The 22392-nt window shown below is 34.4% G+C and overlaps 2 protein-coding genes across 2 annotated transcripts in view; one reads left to right on the top strand and one right to left on the bottom strand.

Moving 5' to 3' along the window:
- Nucleotides 1-315: 315 nt before the first annotated feature.
- CETN3 (centrin 3) lies at nt 316-18574 on the bottom strand. Its single transcript, XM_040448891.1, has 5 exons — nt 18461-18574; nt 16553-16688; nt 14624-14738; nt 8749-8940; nt 316-1730 (listed from the first exon to the last, which is right to left on the bottom strand). The coding sequence occupies exons 1-5, from the start codon at nt 18475-18477 to the stop codon at nt 1687-1689; spliced, it is 504 nt and encodes a 167-aa protein (XP_040304825.1). The 5' UTR covers nt 18478-18574; the 3' UTR covers nt 316-1686.
- POLR3G (RNA polymerase III subunit G) overlaps nt 18504-22392 on the top strand; it is a 103602-nt gene continuing 99713 nt past the window's right edge. The window contains exon 1 of the mRNA XM_040448853.1: nt 18504-18601. The gene's annotated coding sequence lies outside the window, so the exon portion shown is untranslated. The remainder of the gene's footprint in view (nt 18602-22392) is intronic.

The raw sequence follows: 22392 nt of genomic DNA, 5'->3' as shown, positions 1-22392 counted from the left end.
AAATTATCCACACCCTTCTGCAGGAGAAAACTTCCACAAACATGACGAACTAAGGTGGGCACTCTTCCCTCAACCCACAGTAAGAAGGGAAGAAACAAAACTGCTGGTATCCCAAAGAATAAGTATTTATATTAAGAATAAAGGAGTTATCTTAGTAAGTGACAAAAAGTAGCTTGGATTATTTGTTCTAATAAAGTGGCAGAAGACAAGCAAGCCTAGATTTATTTTTATCTGTGTTTTACTCTTCACTTTTATTTTTTAATTTCCTGGAAATCAACATATTTTGTGATCAAGATATAGAAGGCAATTCATCAATAAGGGTGATAAAATTTTTTTTAATTTCAAAGAATATTTGTTGCCCTGGATATTGTTACTACTGTGAGCATTGATTTCATATTCAAAATTAAATTTTAATATGGTGAGCAATTATCTTACTTTCTAGTTAACCATTTGAAGTGTCACCACTGTTATATTATTCCGTACTGATTTGTTTGTTCAATTTCTAGTGGGTAACTCTTTATGGAATACTCTAGGAAGCTCACAATAGTTCAAGTGAATCAAATTATTACTGTACTTTAAATTTAAAGCAAGAAATCTAAAGAAAGGTCACTGAAATAGACAACTTTCTTCCAGAGAGTCCCTACCAGCAGGAACCAGATAATTAGTGAAGGATCAGAATGGGTACCAATTCCCTACAACCTATCTCCCATTACCACTTGTCTCCCCCCTAACATACATTTCTACAAAGCAGAAGAGCCCACCAATACCTGGAAAGTCTGTCTCTACTGTTTCCTGCTGAATCACAAAATGTTCCTTTACACAGGTAAAACATAATCTTAAATATTTCTGTGGCTTAGTTTTCTATTTTCATCATTGTGACGTTTAACTGAGTGATAATTATCTTAACAGATCACAATTCCAAAATTTAAATCTTTCATTTTGTCAAGAAATCAGACGATTCAAACTGTACTCAATTAGTTTAAGGAAATATCCAGATTCAACTGTCACAACTTATGTTAAGACACGAGAAGTGCTATCGAACGTAATACATGAGGATAAATGGGTCTATATGCACACTTTTTCCTTCCAAACTGCAAGACATGACTCTTAAAAAAGGAATTATGCGTGTATTGAGTCATCATCCTGTATTGAAATATAAAATGTCAAACCTGTAATGGAAAAATGTGCTATTCTGTTGCTATTTGTATTTCAATTTTTTTTCTGAAACTAGTAGTTCAAAGAGAAAAGATTTAAGAAACATACTATTAAGCGTTAACAGACACTCGGAATCAAAATAAAACAGAAAATTTACCATACTTTAAAGTACTACTAAAATAAAAACTTTATTAATGAAAGTCTGCATAATGTGTACATCAAAACAAAAGTGACTACTGATGCCGAATAAAAAACTTTCAGAGAATGTGTACCACGTGATTCAATTTTTTAAGTTTTATATATATATATATAAAAGCTATATTATAAATACAAAGCTAAACTATTAGAGTGCTAACAATACTGCTCATACAAAGAAAATTAACAGTAGTAAAATATGAATACATAAGACACTTATTTTTGGTCCTTTTGGAAAAAGAGAACTAAGTTGGGTTTCTTTTTAACACAGCTCCAGCACAAAAATAGAATATGAGATGTAACTGCAACATTCTTAGTGTTTATCCTTGTAATTCTTTAAATGTCACCCGTCATAATAGCAATGAACTCCTCTTGATTTACTGCAGTAAGAAAGAAAATATAAGTCAGAAATACAAATTTTTCACAGGACAATTGTACTATTTTATACTAAGTATTTTTAAATTTTGTATTATACAAAATTGTTAATAAATTAAGACATATTATTCTGCTTTTACTTCTTTGATAGGAAGTTGACCGTGTTTATTAAGTAGAACCTCATGAATACAAAAATACATAATGTGATAAACAATATGAATATAATATTAATGACAGAAAAGACATTTAAGTTACAAAAAAGTCTATCATAATGACAACATTTACATACACTAGCAAATATAGTTTTAAAGCTTGAAATTTTAAATTTTTTAAACGGTTAAAGCCTCCTTATAATCTTTATTCTATGAGTTCATTTAGCAATCCCTTCCTTCATAAACAAGTTTAAATCTATCATACATGTACATTAGAATTCTAAAGGAAGAAAATATAGAATTTTTTAAAAAGTCAAATTGTTGCTTGATTTTTTATATATTTAAAAGCCACTTAAAAAAATTTGAAAACATCTAGAGTAATAGTAATTTTAAAGGATACAAATTTAGTCTTAATTAGCTAGATAATACAGCAACTATAAAATATAGATGTAAATGCAGAAACCATCACTCATAAAGAGAAAATGTTACCAAAACTATAAATAAAATTCAGAAAGAAACTACAGTTTATAAAGCACCATATTTAAGAAGGCAACCTAGAAATAAATAGGTAATAATCTTATTAAATGTAATTTTTAAAACCAATATATACAAATATACACAATTACTAATAGAAATGTTCAGAAAAGAATGCTCCCTCTTTGTAAAACAGGTGATTTCATGGGGTCCAAAACTTAACACATACCTTAACAAAACACTGGTTATGAATGATCATTTTGATAATAATAATAACAATGAGGAAAAGAAAGATCTGGATTCCAGTCATATCTCTGATACAGAACAGTTCTGTGTCTTAATTTTTTCATCTGAAAATACTGAACTACAAAATTATCTTTTTAGGTTGTTTCTACATGTAATATATGAAAACAATCCAATGACTCAAACATTTTTAATTGCCTAGTGAATGCCTACACCATCCTAAGAGTTGTGTAATATACCAAAACAGACACCAGGGTTCCTAATCTACAGTATCTTGAAATTTAAGTGAAGAAGATATTAGGTAATATCAAATTATTTTTAGTTTTCTTAGGAGTAACAATGGTATCATGATTTTGAAAAACAATATCCTTATTCTTAGCAGATGCATGCTAAAATGTGAGGGAGGTCAAGTTCAGGATGTATTTTTTAAATGATCCAGAAAAAAAATACACACTACGGACAATGCAAATACAGTAAAATGTTAATTGCTGAATCTAGGTAGAAGGGGTAGAAGGTATAAAGGTGCGTATTGTACTAAACTAATATTTTTTCCCTCTATGTTTGAGAAAATTCATAATGAAAAGTTAGAAAAATATTAACCAATTAAAACATATTGAGGAGATGAAATATGTACATCAGGAATGAAAAAATATACTGGTTCCAGTTTTAATAATCATGTAAGTCATGTTTCATACCAGAAACAGAGAACTGCTGTATAAGACAAAACATGATCTATTATTAAAATAATACACATATCTATGTTGAAAAAAATTCCATCATAATGGGAAAAATCATTACTTCTGAGAAAAACTTAGGCAAGAATAATTCTTGATTTGGGCTCTAAAATAAAACATAGGATTTGGTTTGACAGGAAGTGGAAAGAAAGCTAAGGTATGAGAATACCTTCAGCAACATAGTTAAAAAAAGAAAACAGTGCAAAAATAAGCTCTAAGAAGTTAAGAAGAATAAGTTGGCCAGAAGCTGGTAATGAACCATGAATCCATGCATTTTGATACTAAACATCTGCAAGACATTATGACACAGTAGAACACATAACCTGTAATATTTTCAATGATCTAACAAATTCTAGTAGTGATCTTTGACTTTCGTATAGCTTCATAACTTTCTCCATCAATCATATATCGAGTTTCTATACTAATAAATCTAGCACAATGCCCACCTTTAAATAGGCATCTGATAAAATATTTATTGAATCAAACAAATATAACACTTTTCTCCTACACTGCCTCTTTATTTTATTTTATTTTTCATGTTTATTTTTGAGAGAGAGAGAGAGAGCAAGCAAGCATGAGCAGGGAGGGACAGACAGAGAGGGAGTCACAGAAGTCGAAGCAGGCTACATACAGGCTCTGAGCTGTCAGCACAGAGCCCAACACAGGGCTTGAACTCACAAACCCCACAAACCGTGAGATCATGACCTGAGCAGAAGTCGGACACTCAACCGACTGAGCCACCCAGGCGCCCCTCCTACACTATCTCTTTAAACAAAATTTTCATAAATCAATCACTTCATTGGGTTAATCTTATTACAGGTATTTTAAATAAAGAATTTATTACCTAATAAAGATAAATTATCTACAAATTAAGTAGATTAAGTACCTTAGAGACGACCTGGCTTTAGAGGAAAATTTTAGCAAAATTTAGACAAATTTTAGCATCTGAAGTGACAGTTGAGTATTTTATTGAATATTGAGTATTGAATATTTTATATACTAAAATAGCATGTAATTTTTAAGACTCCATAAACATAGAAACCTAATTTTTTTAGCATAAGAGGTAACACAGTGTTATGGATAAAAGCATAAACAGGTTATAAATCTCTCGGAGCGTTAGTTTCTTCATTTATAGATGCATCCATCTATCCTATGCATTAATGTAGATAATACTATATTTACTTCACAAAAGCCATTATGAAAATTAAGTGACATAATACAAAATGTAAATGCCAAGCACAGAATCTAACAAGTATTAACTACTAAATAAGTGTTAATACTTATCATAATTATTTAAAAGATGGTCCACTTTGGGTTTTTATTTTTTTTATTTTTTTTTAATTTTTTTTCAACGTTTTATTTATTTTTGGGACAGAGAGAGACAGAGCATGAACGGGGGAGGGGCAGAGAGAGAGGGAGACACAGAATCGGAAACAGGCTCCAGGCTCCGAGCCATCAGCCCAGAGCCTGACGCGGGGCTCGAACTCACGGACCGCGAGATCGTGACCTGGCTGAAGTCGGACGCTTAATCGACTGCACCACCCAGGCGCCCCATACTTTGGGTTTTTAAATGTTGATTTTTCCAAAAATATTTACTGTGTTTTACAGATCTTAGGAGTGATAATTGGGAAAGCATTCTTTCTGTATCATTAGCACAGCTCTATTTAGATCTTGCATTATATCTTCTTTTCCTTTAACTCCTTCACCATATTTATTATTCTAAATACACAATAAACATTTCATTTTCACTGCTCCTAAATACTAAAGTATGAAAAATTCATAAAGACAGAAGAATTACCAGAGTCTACAAAAAAAGACAGCAAGTATTATGATCTTTACTAATTTAACATATACAAAGAAAACAGGTTATATTTAAACAAAACTGCAGCCAAAAGAATCCAAATTAATCAAATTAACAAGTTTTTCTAAAATGCCACTCATACTTTTTCCAAAATAGGCAGGTTTTCGTACAGCTACAGAGACCCATGTAAGTTAAGGCAATATCCCACAGCCAGACTAAAAATGGATTACAGTTCGTTGTTTCTGAATATGAAAATGTCTTTCAACAATGATTTCCTGGACTTGCCACAATAATAGTTAAACTTAGTACATCTTGCTTGAGAAACAGATAATATAAAATAGCTACTATGAATTCTGAAAAAGTGTATTTATCAATTACAAGAGCATTTATAGATATAAATAAAAAACAGTAGTATATGTATGCATGTGCAAGACTATTATACATATGGTCAAAGACAATATTTGATGCATACACCTAGACCCCATGTAATACTTCAGAAGTCCCTCACCCCCCAGAAATTCAAATCCCAGACTGGATACTAGATTAGATGAATTTAATATGTTAAGAACACCTTCCTCCACTTGCATAAAAAACAAATCTTAACAATAAAAGATTATGTACCACTGTATTATATTTGTAACCAATCTCTTAGAAAAAAAAAAGAAAAAATGTTACTTGCCTGTTAGTCATTCAAACAAATGACAGTAGGATGCCCAAGCAACAGTTATACAGTGACTTAAAGTTAGCATTGAGAACCAAAGTAATGTTTTAAGTAAGTATGCACTAAAATCTTCAAGCAATGGGGCTTGAACTCTTGAGTTTCAAAAGCAACAAACAGAGCGGACTAACAAGAGATGCAAGAAATGGGACACATTTTCTATGCAAAGTTTCGCATTGTTTAAATTTAAGAGGCAGCTTCATAATTAATATTTTCCTCTAATGTCAAATTAAGCCAATACCAAAACCTAATTTGCATGTGCGTAACACAGGAAAAGAAAATAACTCTAATATTTTGACACAGGTAGTAGCCGTTACTGACGATTTATGAAATAGACATACCAAGATTTTCTATGCTACGTAAGATAGTACCCTTATAAAACAGAGCTGCTTTGAAATTAGTTTAGGGTAACAGCCAACAGCTTGGTAAGACACAAAAATTTTTTAAATATGAAGGCAGTGGATACTATCTTTGTTTTAAAAACCATCTTTGTTTTAAAATATAAACAGGGGCACTTGGGTGGCTGAGTCCGTTAAGCATCCAACTTCGGCTCAGGTCATGATCTCATGGTTCCTGAGTTTGAGCCCCATGTTGGGCTCTATGCTGACAGTTCATAGCCTGGGGCCTGCTTTAGATTCTGGGTCTCCCTCTCTCTCTGTCCCTCCCCCACCCCTCTCTCTCTCTCTCAAAAATAAACATTGAAAAATAGTTAGACTCTTAAATACAGAGAACTGAGGGTTACTGAGTGGATGGGGGAGAGGGGAAAATGGGTGATGGGCACTGAGGACACTTGTTGGGATGTGCACTGGGTGTTGTGTGTAAGCAATGAGCCATGGGAATCTACCCCGACAACCAAGAGCACACTGTGCACGCTGTATGATAGCCAATTTGACAATAAATTATATTTTAAATAAGTAAATAAATAAATAAATAAATAAATAAATATAAATGTATCAATACCCTTCAAAGAACTAGTATTTAAAAAAAAGTTTTATATTCCTCAAATAATATTTACATAAATATGAGAAAGTATAATACACAACTCTAAAGTACAATCTACAAACCTGAACTTATAGCTACTGTCTTACCTCCTTATTAAAGCATGATAGTATTGCCAAAGTAAAGTGTGTATTATGTACATATTTATGTATGTATGTATAGGTGATACTCTATCAACATGTATCTACTGTAATACACACTCCTGGATCAGGGCTTTAAATCAACCAACGTCAGAGCACTCACTGTGTTCAAGAAAATGCAGGAGAATATAAAGATGAGTAAAGATACAAAAAAAGACAAACAAGTTTCCATTTAGTAATAGGCACCTTCAAATATCTTCCTTTAAATACTTACAACCACCTGGAAGGTATTACCATTCTCACTTTAATAAATGGGAAACCACGACTCAGAAAACACTGAAAACTTGCACATTACAGAGCAACTATGTAAGTGGCAGAGATTCAATTCAAATCCAGATCTGTAGGTTTCCAAAGCCTCAGGCCTTTCGCCCTATAGGATTCCATACTGCTCTTAAGGAACTTACAATATATTGGAGAGTTACACATGTAAATAACTAACAGAAGGCATTGTACAGAACTGTCAAAATACCGTGTTCCTCTAAATGCTATGGACCCTCAATGGCAGTCTCCATAACTCATACAAAGACCACAGGCTTGAGAAAATGGAACTTTAAAATGAATCAGAGAGAAAGACTAACATTTTAGCAGACAGAAACTGGCAATTAGAATATTCTAGGATTAAGGAATGGCATGGCATAAAAAAGTGTTTTCAGGGTAGAATATATTTGGTCAAGGCATGTATGTATGGGAGGTGAAATTTAAAGCAGGACACTGAAGAGCTCAGTAGGAAATAAAACTGGATAGTTAGGGCAGAATCTATCTTAGAGAGCTTTGAAATTTACTCTGTAGGTAGTGAAGAATCATTCAGTGTTCAAAGAGAGGAATGACATCATCAAACCTGTATTTTAAGAAAAGAATGTTATCAAGAAACTAAATTAGAGGGTAGAGGCTCATAGGCATAGAGGGCAATTAGGAGGGTAAAGGGACTGTAGAGTCAGTGAGGGCAAAAACCACATCTGCCTTCCTCATTGTGTAGCAGCACCAGATTGCACATAAGGCACCATATCCAGCAGGCATTCAAGGAAATAATGAATGGGGCTATAATAACATTCCTACAAAGAAATTAGGGCCAGAACTAGGGCAGCAGCAGTAAACAAAGACATAAAACAGTTTCAAAACATTTAAAGAGTAGAAACAATAGAACTTAGTTACAGTTTAGAAGAGCATGTAGGTTAAGGAAGAAGTCATTAAAGGCTGATGTTTTACGGGTGCCTGGGTGGCTTAGTGGGTTAAGTGACTGACTCTTGATTTCAGCACCAATGATAATCTCATGGTTTGTGGGACAGAGCCCCGTGACGGGTTCTGTGCTGACAGCGCAGACCCTGCTTGGGATTCTCTCTTCCTCTCTCTCTGCCCCTCCCGACTTTCACACACATGAACACAGTCACTCACTCTCTCTCTAAAAAAATAAACACTTTTTAAAAAGTGGACATTTTTTACCAAGTAGCTGAAATTTTGGTGATGTTCAAGAAGGATTTTGGTGATCCTCAAGGAAAGATTTTGGTGATGCTCAAAAAGTAAAGTACCTTCCTGAAGTGTGGAACTTGATACTACAACCAGTTTATTTGGTTTTAAAGGTCTGCTTCATTCTAAATTGAATTATGTGAAATGTTTATGCAAAACCCCACTATAGGGTGAACAACAATTATACCAAATAGAGATACTTTGCAATGAGTCTTGAAAATCATTTGATTTTAGAAAAATTTACTATATGCATATATCAGTAATAATACCTAGAATATGTGTTTTACTCAAAACTTACTTTCTCCATCACCATCTTTATCAAATTCTTCTATCATAGCCCGAAGTTCTTCATCACTCATGTTTTCACCCAGTTCTCTGGCAACACGTCGCAAATTTCTCAAGCTTATTTTACCTGAATCATCATCATCAAATAGTTTAAATGCCTTTAATATTTCTTCATGTGGATCTCTTTCCAATATCCAGTCTGTCACTACAGTTAAAAAGAAATTTTAAAAAAAAATTTTAAAACACTTCATAATCACAAATGCATTCGTGAAATCAAAAAGTACTAGATGACAATTAAAGTCGTGAATCTTTCAACATTTAGTTTGATAATAAAATGCCAAATCAGAGCCCGAAAACCCAAAAGGTAAAACTCAAATTATAAAAATCAAATCTGGGTTTTAAAATTTAATCTTTATGTTATCAACAATTCATCCTATTATAAGAGTAAGCAAAACTATCACACAAAGAGGCAAAATAAAAAGGACTACATACCATATTTATTTAAGGTCTACCATTATCAAGAATTGTACTAGGCTCCACTAACACCAAACAAAAAAGTCTACGAGTTTGTAACTTAGCTATAGAGATGGTATATCAACAAAACACTTAAAGCTACTTAGATAAAAGCTGTCTGATGGCTGAACTTAAGCACATTATGGTTCCTTAAATTTAACCCTGTAATAAAGACCAAAAATTCCTGACAAATTCACTGCCATCATTGACAGAGATACAATTTCAGACAGACGAAAATTCTACTGATAGCTTCATGATTTGAGGAAACTCTTGGTTTTCAAAAATATGAAAAGTAGTTACTGAATACGACTGTAGCAAGAACCACCTCTCCCCCACTGCCCCCAAAAAAAGAAAGTCTGGAAAGATCTCTCTAAAATCATGCCCATTTTGTTCACCAAGATAATAACTCTCAAAAAACTACAATTAAAAGTGAGGAATATCAGACTTCAACAGCAATAATATATTCTAATAGATTAAAGGTAGTAATATAGAATAATGTAGTAAACACTATTTTTAATATTCACAGTCATTAATCAATAGCCACAACAATAAAAATTACAGTAACAATCTGTGGTATAAAATTTTTTCAGTTACTAGATAAAAATCTGAAAATATCTAAGTAAACATCTCTGAAGTAATTCTACAAGCTAGTCTACTACTATAATAAAAATTATTTATGACTTTCATCATGCCATTAAAAATAATTCAGTTCTAGTAAGGTTGACAGAATCATTAAAAACTTGCAAATGCTTATAGATGGAAAGTTTAATGCACTCAAAAGGAAAAATACAATTCAAGCCCACAAAAAATTGTTGTTTTGCTGTACTATCACTGTATTTGGTTAAGTAAGCTTTAGAGTAAGTACCTATTTAAGCTAACGTTAAATCATCTACATATACATTTAATAGTTTTCTATTACCCGTTAATTGTATCCAAAAAGTGTTTCAAGTAACTAATTGAAGTATATTACTATAAGTATGCAAATCACCCAAGCTCATAAATATTCAGTCAAAAAGGAGTTGGCATATACACAGCCATAACACCAAAATAAAATACCATGCTTAACTCTATGGCACATACTCAACTTATTTTGAATTTAGTCCCAACAAAAAAGCAGGACAAGGAAAAAAAAAAGTGTTAAGAAATTTTCTTCACCAATTAAATAATTTACATGACAGGTGAACCAAAAAAGCAGCTTGCTGAAAGTATTAATGTACTTAAAGAAGCAACAGGGTGATGTGGGGAACAGATGGGGCTCCAAGATGTATAAATTCTTATCCCACTAGTGCTTTAATTGTGTTAGTTACTTCAGACTTATGTGTATATATAATCTTTTATCAATACTTTGCCTTAGAATACAACTTTTCTCAGGAATTATAAATACCCATAATTCTGGACAGCTAAAACATGGTATCTTTATGGTGACTCTCCTCCATGCCTTCATGCTCTATTCCTATTCTACAAAGTAGAATTGTAAGAAATACATTTTTTTTCCAAAGAAAATAAATCAACTAATATACACTTAGGTGACTTCAATCTAATTCACAAATTGCTGTCCATGTAACTTTATTTTCAAATTATACTACCATAAATATACTTCCTAAAAATAGTTAGACCTTACACATTATAAAAATCACTTAAGAATATAGCACATTAGAAAACATCACATTAAAAGTTAAAAAATCATTAAAGGTGCTGCTAGAAATACAGCTTCAACTATATTTCTCACTGCCTTTTAGGGGTTTCTATCCAAAAATACAAGTTATTTTACACTCAACATTTCAGAATTCAAATTCCTCCCACTATCACCAAGATAGGTGGTTGTTTTGATGCCGGATCTCAAAAAAGATAACAGCATCATTAACAAATAATCTCTCATATTTGAAGTCTGAACATTTTTTAAGCTGATTAACCTAATCAGCAATTTATTACTACAGTGCTAAGGATACTACCCTTTTTACCCTTAAATGGGCCTCTCTCTTCATTCTCACCACCCTCAGCATAAAAAGTCTATTATTTTCTGTCTTCAGTCTCTCTGCCCTTCAACCCATCTTTAATACTCTCAACAGAGTTACCTTTCTAAAATATATCTTCTCTTCCACAGAAATTGACAATGATCATCTGCTGACTAAAGTCCAAGCTCTATATGTGATGCAAGACTACCTATTTGGCCCAATACTATCTTCCATTTCAAACATACTATACTTCCAGTACCACTCTGTTCTTGCTGTTTTCTCTGCCTCCAATGTCTTTCTCTACTGCATCCCACAATCTTCTCCTTAGGATGAAATCCTATTCACATTCCCAAAGGCCTAAATTAAAAATCCCCTCTGCAAGGTCTTCTTCAATTGTTCCAGGCCAGGAATTGACAATTCTTTTTGTTGTCAAAAAACAGATAGTAAATATTTTAGCCTTTGTGGGGGCATAAGGTCTCTGTCTAAACTACTTTCTCTGCCAACTCCTGCTTTAAACAAAATTATAATTTACCACAGAACACCACAGCTTATTATTACTTACATTTAAATGGTAAGCTCCTTGAAAGACCCTCTTGGTAACTTCTAATTAATTCCCCTCCCTCAACCCAACACAGTACCTAATGCCAAAAAAATCAGCAAATATTTGTTAAATAAGCAAAGCAAAATGGTAATACAATACTCTATTCTAATTTTTTTTTTCAACGTTTATTTATTTTGGGGACAGAGAGAGACAGAGCATGAACGGGGGAGGGGCAGAGAGAGAGGGAGACACAGAATCGGAAACAGGCTCCAGGCTCCGAGCCATCAGCCCAGAGCCCGACGCGGGGCTCGAACTCACGTACCGCGAGATCGTGACCTGGCTGAAGTCGGACGCTTAACCGACTGCGCCACCCAGGCGCCCCTACAATACTCTATTCTAAAGAGGCAATGGAATGTGCCCAAAGATTCTGGTTACGTGTCAGACTTCATCCAGAAATATCTGTGGAACAGTATCCTTCACTAGTAATAGATGATACATAAAACTAAGACTCAAATGTTCTGATTTGGAGTTATCTGTCCCAAAGTATAAAACATACCTTCATCTGCGGTCAGTTATTATTGAAAAATAATCCACAAATGGAGAGAATACAGAGCTCTTGACTTCAATTTCTAAACAGTAATAAATTTTTATTTGACTGATGGTATTTTCAAGCAGGTCAAAAGTTTAATCTTTGAAAGTCAGAGAGAAGTTTACCCATGGCCATTAATTCTGGAAGAAACCCAGTAATCATGCTCTCTTTTTTTTGTTTTAAGTTAATTTATTTATTTTGAGACAGAAGGAGGGAGACAGAGAGAGAGGGGGGGAAGAGTAGAGAGAGGGAGAGACAAAGAATCCCAAGGAGGCTCCACATGTCAGTGCAGAGCCAGAGGCAGGGCTCTAACTCATGGAACTGTGAGATCATGACCTGAGCCGAAACCAAGAGTCAGAGGCCTAACCTACTGAGCCACCCTCATACCCTGTTATTAACACAGAAAAGATGGACGGTCAGGAAAAGGTGAATATGGCATGGGACTTTGGCTTCAACTGCTAATAAGATCACAAATTTAAAACTGTATTTACTTAAGATGACATGTGCTACATAAAATTATTAATGACAATGATATAATGCTTAAAATAGCCTGCAACTATGAAAACAGGGTAATCAGAAAAATATAAATACATGGAATACTTTTTATGTTCCAGTGATGCATGTACAATTATCACGAGGCACTAAAACACAATAAGACAAAGACAATTTTTAAAGTAATACTAACAAATACTTAATAGTACTTACTGTAGCTAGGCCCCTTGCTAAGCACTTTACTTATTAACTTATTTATTCCTCACAACCCACAAGATAGCCCCAATTTATAGTTGAGACACAGAGAAGTAAAATGACCAAATTATACAGCTAGTAAGTGGCAAAACCAAGATGTGAACCCAAGCAATCTGGTTTCAAAATGTCCATGCCAAACCACTACATTGTATCTAATGTGCCTGAATTGTAGCTCTTTCCTAATGGTATCATTGTCACTATATCCTAACACCTGTCTATAAATAATCTAAGTTGGAACTTGGACTAAGATCATGAACTATACAAGAGCTTCAATACTGAAAGACTAAAAGAATAAAGATGGCTCTCCTCCTCTCAATAAATCTACCAATTAGAAAAAACAAAACAAAACAAAACCAAAAAACCACACGCAATATGCTTCCCAAAGGGACAACCTGCTTCTCTAAACAGTTATTTCTCAGTGTATAAATTGAAGTTCTTCTGTGTTGTGCTTTCTTTCTCTTTTAAGCTCATCCTTTAACTTCTCTCTTCACTTTCATTTTGAGTTTTCAGATTAAAAAAATAAAAACAATGATTTATGAAAGGACTCTATCTTTTCCATATGTACTAACTGCCATTTTTTTTGCTTTGTGTATTGCTTCTTGCTGAATATTTACACAAAAAGTTTGTGTGTATGTGTAACTGCATTTGTTCCTAAATTTTTTACATCTCTAAAAACATATGAAATGTATATATCATGACCCATATAAAGTGGTTATCAATGGTTTAGAAAATTTATTTAATAAAAACCTGAATATACATACATTCTACGTATAATATTCTACATAATGTATTTAAATTATAATAACAAAGTCCTTGCCTTCCAGAATCTTCTATACTAAAAAGCCTGATATATGCTGTAAATAATTCACGAAAATCAACTGTATAAAATTCAATCATATTAAGCTCATGACACATTATGCTTAGTTGGTTGTTCTACAATGATTTTTCCTGCTTCAGTCTGCCAAATGCCTCCTTTACCACAATCTTCTCTCCACTTGCAACTTTAAACAGATGACTTTATTCACCAAGATCAAGTCACTCAGAGTATGTAGACCTTCATAAGCTTTGTCAACCTGAAGGCATGCCCTTCATCTAGAGCCAAAGATAACAAATGCTACAGGTTTTCTCTTCTCCCACTCTGCCAACAAAAATCACACACCAGAATGGTCTTAGGAAATATTTTCCATACAAAAGGATACCAAATTTTCTGTTTTACTCTAAGAAAATAATGTTTTGATCATCCTTTATCATATAATATAAACACATATTACTTAGAAAAACATCCTCCCACAAAAAGCTACACAATAGTTCCTTAGAATCTTCAGAACTAAAGACAAAATGATAAATTCCACAGGGAAGCTGTAAATCTTATATTTTCTTTGAAATTAAGTAAAAAGAGTGTCCCCGGGCCCCCATATGAGATCCACATTATACCACAATGTTCTATAACAAAATTCCATAACCCAGAGAATTAAAAAAATACTAATATTAACCGGATAATTTCCTAACAAGTGCTAATTACAAAGACTATTAAAATACACACCAACTTCATTAAAATCTTCAAAGGTGATTTTCCCTGTGGCTTCTCTGTCATAATCTTTAAGAATCTTCAGTACGTCAGCTTTTTTTACATCAAACCCCAAGGCTCTCATTGCCACCTTTTGGATTAAAAGGGAAAAGCAAATTATCAAGCACTCTTTCAAAAGAAGTGACTTCTAATTCTTAAGTTTTCAGAACTTAAGAGAGGTAAACACATTAATGAAACATTTAATTCTGTTGCATGTTTTATATCTCTAAAAAAACAAAGTGATAGTTTTTCTTCACTACTGAAATTAAATGGCAATTTTTTTCATTTATATATCTTTTATAGGACATACCAATCAAGTGTTTATAAAATACACTATGCAATAGGCTGACGTAGTGTAGAGATCATTTTACTTATTTTTTAAATGTTTATCTTGAGAGAGAGAATCCCAAGCAGGCTCCACGCTGTCAGCACAGAGCATGATGTGGGGCTCAATCTCAGGAATTATGAGATTATGACCTAAGCTAAAATCAAGAGTCAGGCGCTTAACTGACTTGAGCCACCTAGGCACCCAGTATACAGATCATTTTAACAAGTTATTTGCTCTCAAATGATTAACAACCAAAATGCAAAAAAAAGGCATAGCATAAATATTAAAAATTTATACAACAGAAGAGATAAAAGAATGAAAATAAGAGTTACCATAAGAATCTACACGATTAGTTGTTAAGTAAGTAGTTCAGGTCCCTGAGTTTAAAGAAAAGATCCAAGATCCTGTTACTGTTAACAAGAAGAGAGACATGACACTGACTAAAGAAGTCTTACTTGGAGAGATTCCATTTGTTCCCTGATGTATGGATGAAATAAAGTAGAAGGGCAATAAGAAAAGGATGACTGGTATTAAAACAGATACCATAAAAAAGAGGTTTGAGGACAGTGAAGAGAGCAGCTTATCTTACCTGAACAGGAAGAGCTCAGGTGGAAGCAAGTGGTTAGCAAATGAGAAAAGGAGCTAGTAGTAAAAGTGTGGAGGGCATTCAATAAAAATTAAAGGAATGTGAACTTTATGCAGTTTATAATGAGGAGCCACTAGTTTTATGAAAAATGAACAAAATGAGGAAAGAATTTTAGAAAGATGAACCTAATGGTACTATACAGAGTTAACTAGAAGCTCTAGGTATGAAATAAGATCCCAAACCAAAATAATAACAACGGCAACAAATGGAACAGACATTATAAAGCAAGAATGGATCAAAGCTGGGTAAGTAAAAAAATAAATAAATAAAATAAAAAAAGAACTAAAGAGCTATTAAAATGTTGCCTTTCTCATTGTGCTAAGTGTGAGATCTGTACTACCCTAAACACCAATTTTCCCTTGCATCTTTAGAAATAATTCTAGGCCCTAAAATTAACATTTTTCCCCATTAGCATCGCATCAACATCAGACATCATTTATGTTGTCTGCACCAGAGAAAGTACATAAAGAATATACTACTACCATGTTCAAATTAAAAGAGAAATAACACTCTCACAATGTGAAAAAAGAATGAGTCACCAAAAACCAAACAAACAAAAAACAGTGGGAAGAAGAATACAGTAAACACTGTTTAAATCTTATAGTTTGAAATCTTTTAATTATGTGAATGAAAAATAAGGCCTTACATAGAAATTTATTTTTATATTTAAAACACTTTTACATTTTTATGTAAAAGTTTATATTTTATGTAAAAGTTTATATTTAAAACATTTTACAATATGAAAAGGAATTTCTAAAAAGATGTTAGGAGTATTATTCAATTTTCTTATAGCATTTAACTGTGAACATTTAAAACGGTTTCATATTTCCAAAACCAGTCAGTTAAAATACTTTAGAAATGTATTTTAACCAATTATCAAAAATGAACATCATTTTAACAGAAAAATATATATTTTACATTACACTATTACCTTTAATTCATGATAATCTATTGCTTCATCCTTGTCTGTGTCAAATAGTTCAAAAGCATCTTTAATTTCTTGTTTCTGTTCTTCAGAGAGTTCTCTTCTTTTTTTCCTCTTTGTTTTGTCTACCACAAGCTCATTTCTACGAAATGAAAAGAAACAAAGTCTTTTTAGCCTACTTTAATTCTATTCTCCTATGCATCCAGATGATTAAAATGCAACAAAAAAATTAACCGATTGAATAATTTTTTAAATTTCTAAAAAGGAAGTTATGTGGGAGAATCAGAAATCTTCCGTACATGAGCCTTGCTCATTCCATAGTCTAAGCTGCTATAAATTTGCACTTTCCAAAAGTGAAAAGTATTACAAGTTATTCAAAGAAATGAAGACCTAACTTTCTTTCCTTCTAGCTTTGTGTTTATTCTCACTGATATTACAGAGGAAAAAATCAGAACTTGAATAAAAAACATTGTTTTTATGACAAAAAATCGCCAACAAAAGAACAAAGCATTCATTATTTACATTGCTCTAAACATAGTGTTAAAAAATCAAAGGAAAATTCCTAACTGATGATCGTTATGTATTTGGTTTACTTCTGATATCACTTATAAGTTACCTAAATTTCTACCCAAAAAAGTTTAAAATTTAAAAATTAACTTACAAAGTATTTTAGCGTGGTAGGTTACAAGTGATTTAGATTACACGTAAGTTTGGCACTTTATTTATAATTTCTTTCATTGATATGTCTAAACAAACCATGAAAACGCCAAAAAGAAAAAAAAAGAGTATTTGTGCTAATTTTCTACAATAAAGTGAAGAGTCTATGGTTTTGTAAATCTCACTTGTAAATTTAGATTTAGTTTCTCATAAACTCTGGCAACTTTTTTAAAGGAAATTTTATTTTAAAAGCCAGAAATGTCCTCCTTAAGAGATACTGATCTTAGCGTTCCAAAATTTCAAATGCCGCTGCAACATCTGCATAAAAACAAGTTTTGAAACCCAACAAACTCATAAAACTTTAAATGTAAAACTCGGGTTGAAAACACGTTATCTATTTGCCTGTATTTTGTTCTCTAAAATCTACAACAAAGGCAAGAGAGGATTAGAAAGTGACCGAAGACGTACAATAAATAAAGCTGAGGAAAATCGGTTTATACCAGCTCGAACATTTCCCGGGGTCATTTTCTCTGAAAGGCCAAGTCCACAACAGACCTACAACTGACCCCACGCAAGGCTCCCACAGGAATCTCCTAGCCAAAGGCGGCACCAGTTTAGAGAGGCGTATCTAGCTATTTTTAAGGTATTGACGTCTACATGGGGCTGGGGGCAACAGACAGGGGGTTAGAGGTCGCAAGTGAAGGAAAGGTAAAGAAACTAAAAAATTTGAAAAATCTTAAGAGATTACCAATTATAGTCATTAAAATGGGTCTCCGGTTATACCTTAATATAGGGCCCTAGCAGAAGAGCAGTGAGGGGTTAATGTTATTCCCAAATTTTATAGTTAAATATGATGACAGCACTGCAGCTGAGGTGGGGCCGTAGACCAGGAAGGAGGAGCTGAACGAAGGGATGCTCCATGGCCTGATTTCTCGCAGAAAAACCGCGAGAAGAAACATCGCGATATTTCACTCCCTCCTCACAACGAAAACAGCCCATCTTTTTGGTGGTGCAAAGCCCAACGCACTGATAGACGTGTCTACCTCAGCAGAAATGCACGGGGCTCATCACCTGCGACACACCACGGCCCCCAGAGTGAGGGGTCCGGGCCCGGGAACGCTGGCCGAGACTCCTCTCCCTCGTCCCAAACTGCATCCCCTTCCTCGCCTCGGCCCCAACTGCCTCCCTTCCACACACACACCCGCCCTGGGGCCCGCTGCGAGGTGTGGAGAGCTTTGCGGCCTCCTCATTACCGACCTCAGAGCTAAACTCATTTTCTCTTCGGACAGAGACGTTCCTCTCAAGAACGACCTTAACGCCCTACCCAAGGCAGCACGACTTCCACGAGCCGTTCAACAGACACCAACGACCTCAGCGGCCTCAAGGACCTCCCACAAGGTAGACACTTCTGAGCCGGATTGGTTGACATTGCTAATGTCCTGCCCTTTGAGGCGGAAGCGTCATTCGTCCTCTTCTCTCATTGGGTGTAACTCCCGTCAATCAAAGAAACCTCTCCTCCCTCTTGGTCTCTTGCCCCTCCTTCCGCCCTTTAGATTGGCCTGTTGCGGTTTCCCCAAATCCTTTGCGGAGCGAGGGTCTGGATATTTGCGTGCTAGAGGGAGGTTGGTAGCTGGACCTCGCCTCACGCAAGGAGGCCTGTAATATGTGGCGCTTGTCCGGAGACAAGACGGACGGACAGCTCCGAGGGAAAGGAAGGAAGGGAGAAGAGGCACGCTGTGGGCTATCCTCAGTCTAGAAGGAGGGAGTAGCCGGGGAATGAGGTCTGCCAAATTTGGCTTCGCCGTGTTCTAAAACTTTGGGTGGGGGTTCTAAAACACAGGCTTAAACATCCTTTTCTCCCATTCTGATTTCAGTAGATATGAATCTGCATTCTTTTATCCTTACAAACTGGCCAAGTGATTCTAAATCAGTTGCTATGGGTTATTTTTGTGTAATCATTGGGTTGGATTATTAGGCTACTTACGGTGAAGCTGTACTTCACCTTCTCTTAGCTCTCCTTGATTTTTCGATAATGTCCTTTATTTTCCAGGGTTGTAAGCTGCTTATACACATTATCATATATCTTCACTTCAAAACTAACTTCTTGAAGCTCATTTGGGTAATTAATTTGTTTACTTGTTCGACACTCCTCCTAAGGAAGGCTGACTTCCTTAAAGTGCAGGATTTCATCTTTCATTTGACGCTATTCCTAGTGCCTAATACAATGCCTGATGCATAGGTGCTCAATAAATATTTGTTGCCTTCAATGGAATCTTGTTGTGAAAACCCACAAAGCACTGAACTAAACTGTAAACTTCATAAAGAAGTAAAATAGCTTGAATGTGGGGGTCGAGCAGGTTAAGGGGGAAGATATGTAAACACTATGGCGTATGTATGAAAGATATATATGTGTTTAAAGGAGGATAGGGCAGAAGAAAGTCTTCTTGAAGGATTTGACATATATGTTAGGCCTAGAAGGATAAGCTAAATTTGAACAAGTAAAACTAGTATGATAGTATAACTCTAAAAATTAAAGGTTAGGTGCCCCTCGGTAGCTCAGCGGGTTAAGTGTGGGACTCTTGATTTGGACTGGGATCATGATCTAAAGGTTTGTGGGAGGGAGCCTTGAGTTGGGCTCTGAGCTTACAGCATAGAGCCTGCTTGGGATTCTCTCTCTCTTCCTCTCTCAAATAATACAATAAACTTTTTAAAAAATAATAAAAATTAAAATTAAAAGTTAAAGGATAGCTGCCCAAAAAACAAAAGTAGAAAACTTAGCCTTTTAAAGTACTTTCATAAATCACCTTTGAGTCTAAATGGAAAGGGAATATTGCCACTAAAAAGGTTTTTGGTACTTTGAAAGGGAGTTTTGGGGCGCCTGATTGGCTCAGTCTGTAGAGCATATGACTCTTGATCTTGGGTTGGTGAGTTCGAGCCCCACATTGGGCATGGAGCTTTAAGAAAATTAAAAATAAAAGAGAGGTTTACAAATTATTAGAATACTTGATACATCTTCATGCTGTCAGTAAATATCAAAATGAAATGGTCACTTTTCAAGGAAAACATAACTTAAAAAAGGTAGAAAACTGAATTAGGTCAGTAAGTATAGATAGGACTGAATGATAGGATGCCACGAAAGATTTATGCCACAAAATAAAAAGGTATCCAGCCCACTCAGTTATGAGCGAGTTAAAAATTCATGAGGAGCTAATTATTGTGCTTTAAACTCAAAACACGATGAAAAGTTTGAGTGTTGAAGCTAGCACAACCCATAGCATCCTCAAAAGCATTTAAAATCACTGTATGCCCCCCAGTGAGAGTGTATGTGGTGCTCACCATTGTGTGTGCCTAGCTCATATTTGATGTTCATTGATGAACATATGTGCAAAAATTTTAGATGTTGGCAAAATCAATTTGGTATTGTCTTAAAGGAACATTTCACTATAACCAAACAGTTTATTCTTAAAATGCAAAGATAGGGGCGCCTGGGTGTCTCAGTCGGTTGAGCGTCCGACTTCAGCTCAGGTCATGATCTCCCGGTGTGTGAGTTCGAGCCCTGCGTCGGGCTCTGTGCTGACAGCTCAGAGCCTGGAGCCTGCTTCAGATTCTGTGTCTCCCTCTCTCTCTGCCCCTCCCCTGCTCATGCTCTGTCTCTCTCTGTCTCAAAAATAAATAAAAACATTAAAAAAAATTTTTTTAATTAAAAAAAATGCAAAGATAGTTCAAAATATAAATCTGTATTCATCATAATGCTACATTAAGGAGATTGCCTCCAAAAAAGCACGGGAAACTATTCAGAATCCATTTCTAATAAAATACATATTAATCAGCTCTAGAAGGTACATTTTTAACTTGAGCAACATACTTGACAAAGGCTATTGTTTCTTAAACATGGTACCTGAAACACTAGAATTTTTGTGGGATGTTTATGGTCATTTCATGAAGAATGAGTTTTGTGGGCAAATAATTTGGGAAAGTAGATTTTTAAATGTTAAACTAAAATGTTTGCTACAGGATATCCTACTAACAGAATGACAGGAAAGTTAATCATCACTTCTGCATAGTAGTGAGAATTAGTGACAATCCATTCCTTGCTATAAGAGAAAAAAAACCTCTAGGTGAAAAACCATGCACCCTGATAAAACTAGGGGTCAGATCATCTATTACTAAACTAAGCTAGGGGATTAGCAACTCTGCCACAGACACCATTAAAATAGTTAGCAACACTGTCTTTGAAATTCTAATCGATATAATAAACAAGAAAAAGAAGTGATATATAAAATTAACATTAAGTGTGGATAATATGTTTACCTGGAAAAATCCAAGAGTATCAAACTATTAGAATTGAAAAAAGAATTCAATAAAGTAGATGATTTTCAGAAAAACTTACAAAATCAACAAACAATTGCAAGTTAATAATAGCCTTATGAAATTCCTACCAATAAACTTGAAATCTGTAGGATCAGAAGGAAGAAAATCACAAAATTTTACTAAAAAATATGAGATTTGAATAAATTGATACAGAAGCTTTTCTCCTGGATGGGATGAGTCATTATTGTAAAAATGTTGATTATACTCTAGATTTATCTGTAAATTTAATATAATCAAAATGAAAATTCTCAATTTTTTTCTTAAATGTAATAAAAGTTCTTGTAAGGATCATCTCAAAAATTGCATAAAAATGTTACAAAATGGTGAAAAAGAATAGTAATAGAAAAATCACTCTACAGGATATTAAAATGTATTTGCTGCTATGGTAATCAAAATAATAAATCCAGAGCCAGAACCAAAAGTAGATAGAACTTGTGGTTTAAGAAGATAGAAGCCTTGGGGCGCCTGGGTGGCGCAGTCGGTTAAGCGTCCGACTTCAGCCAGGTCACGATCTCGCGGTCCGTGAGTTCGAGCCCCATGTCAGGCTCTGGGCTGATGGCTCAGAGCCTGGAGCCTGTTTCCGATTCTGTGACTCCCTCTCTCTCTGCCCCTCCCCCGTTCATGCTCTGTCTCTCTCTGTCCCAAAAATAAATAAACGTTGAAAAAAAAAATTAAAAAAAAAAAAAAAAAGAAGATAGAAGCCTTAGTATTTGTTTAGTCTTCCTCCTGAAACTTTAATAAAACAATAGCTGAGAAATAATTTTTTTTAAGTTTTATTTTATTTGTTTGAGGCAAGCAGAGTTAGCAAGAGCGGGAAG

Source organism: Herpailurus yagouaroundi, unplaced genomic scaffold (assembly GCF_014898765.1).
Source record: "Herpailurus yagouaroundi ecotype Mexico unplaced genomic scaffold, PumYag 29, whole genome shotgun sequence".
Taxonomy (NCBI): Eukaryota; Metazoa; Chordata; class Mammalia; order Carnivora; family Felidae; genus Herpailurus; species Herpailurus yagouaroundi.
Note: the sequence above shows the minus strand (reverse complement) of the source record. Positions and strands in the feature narration are given on the sequence as shown.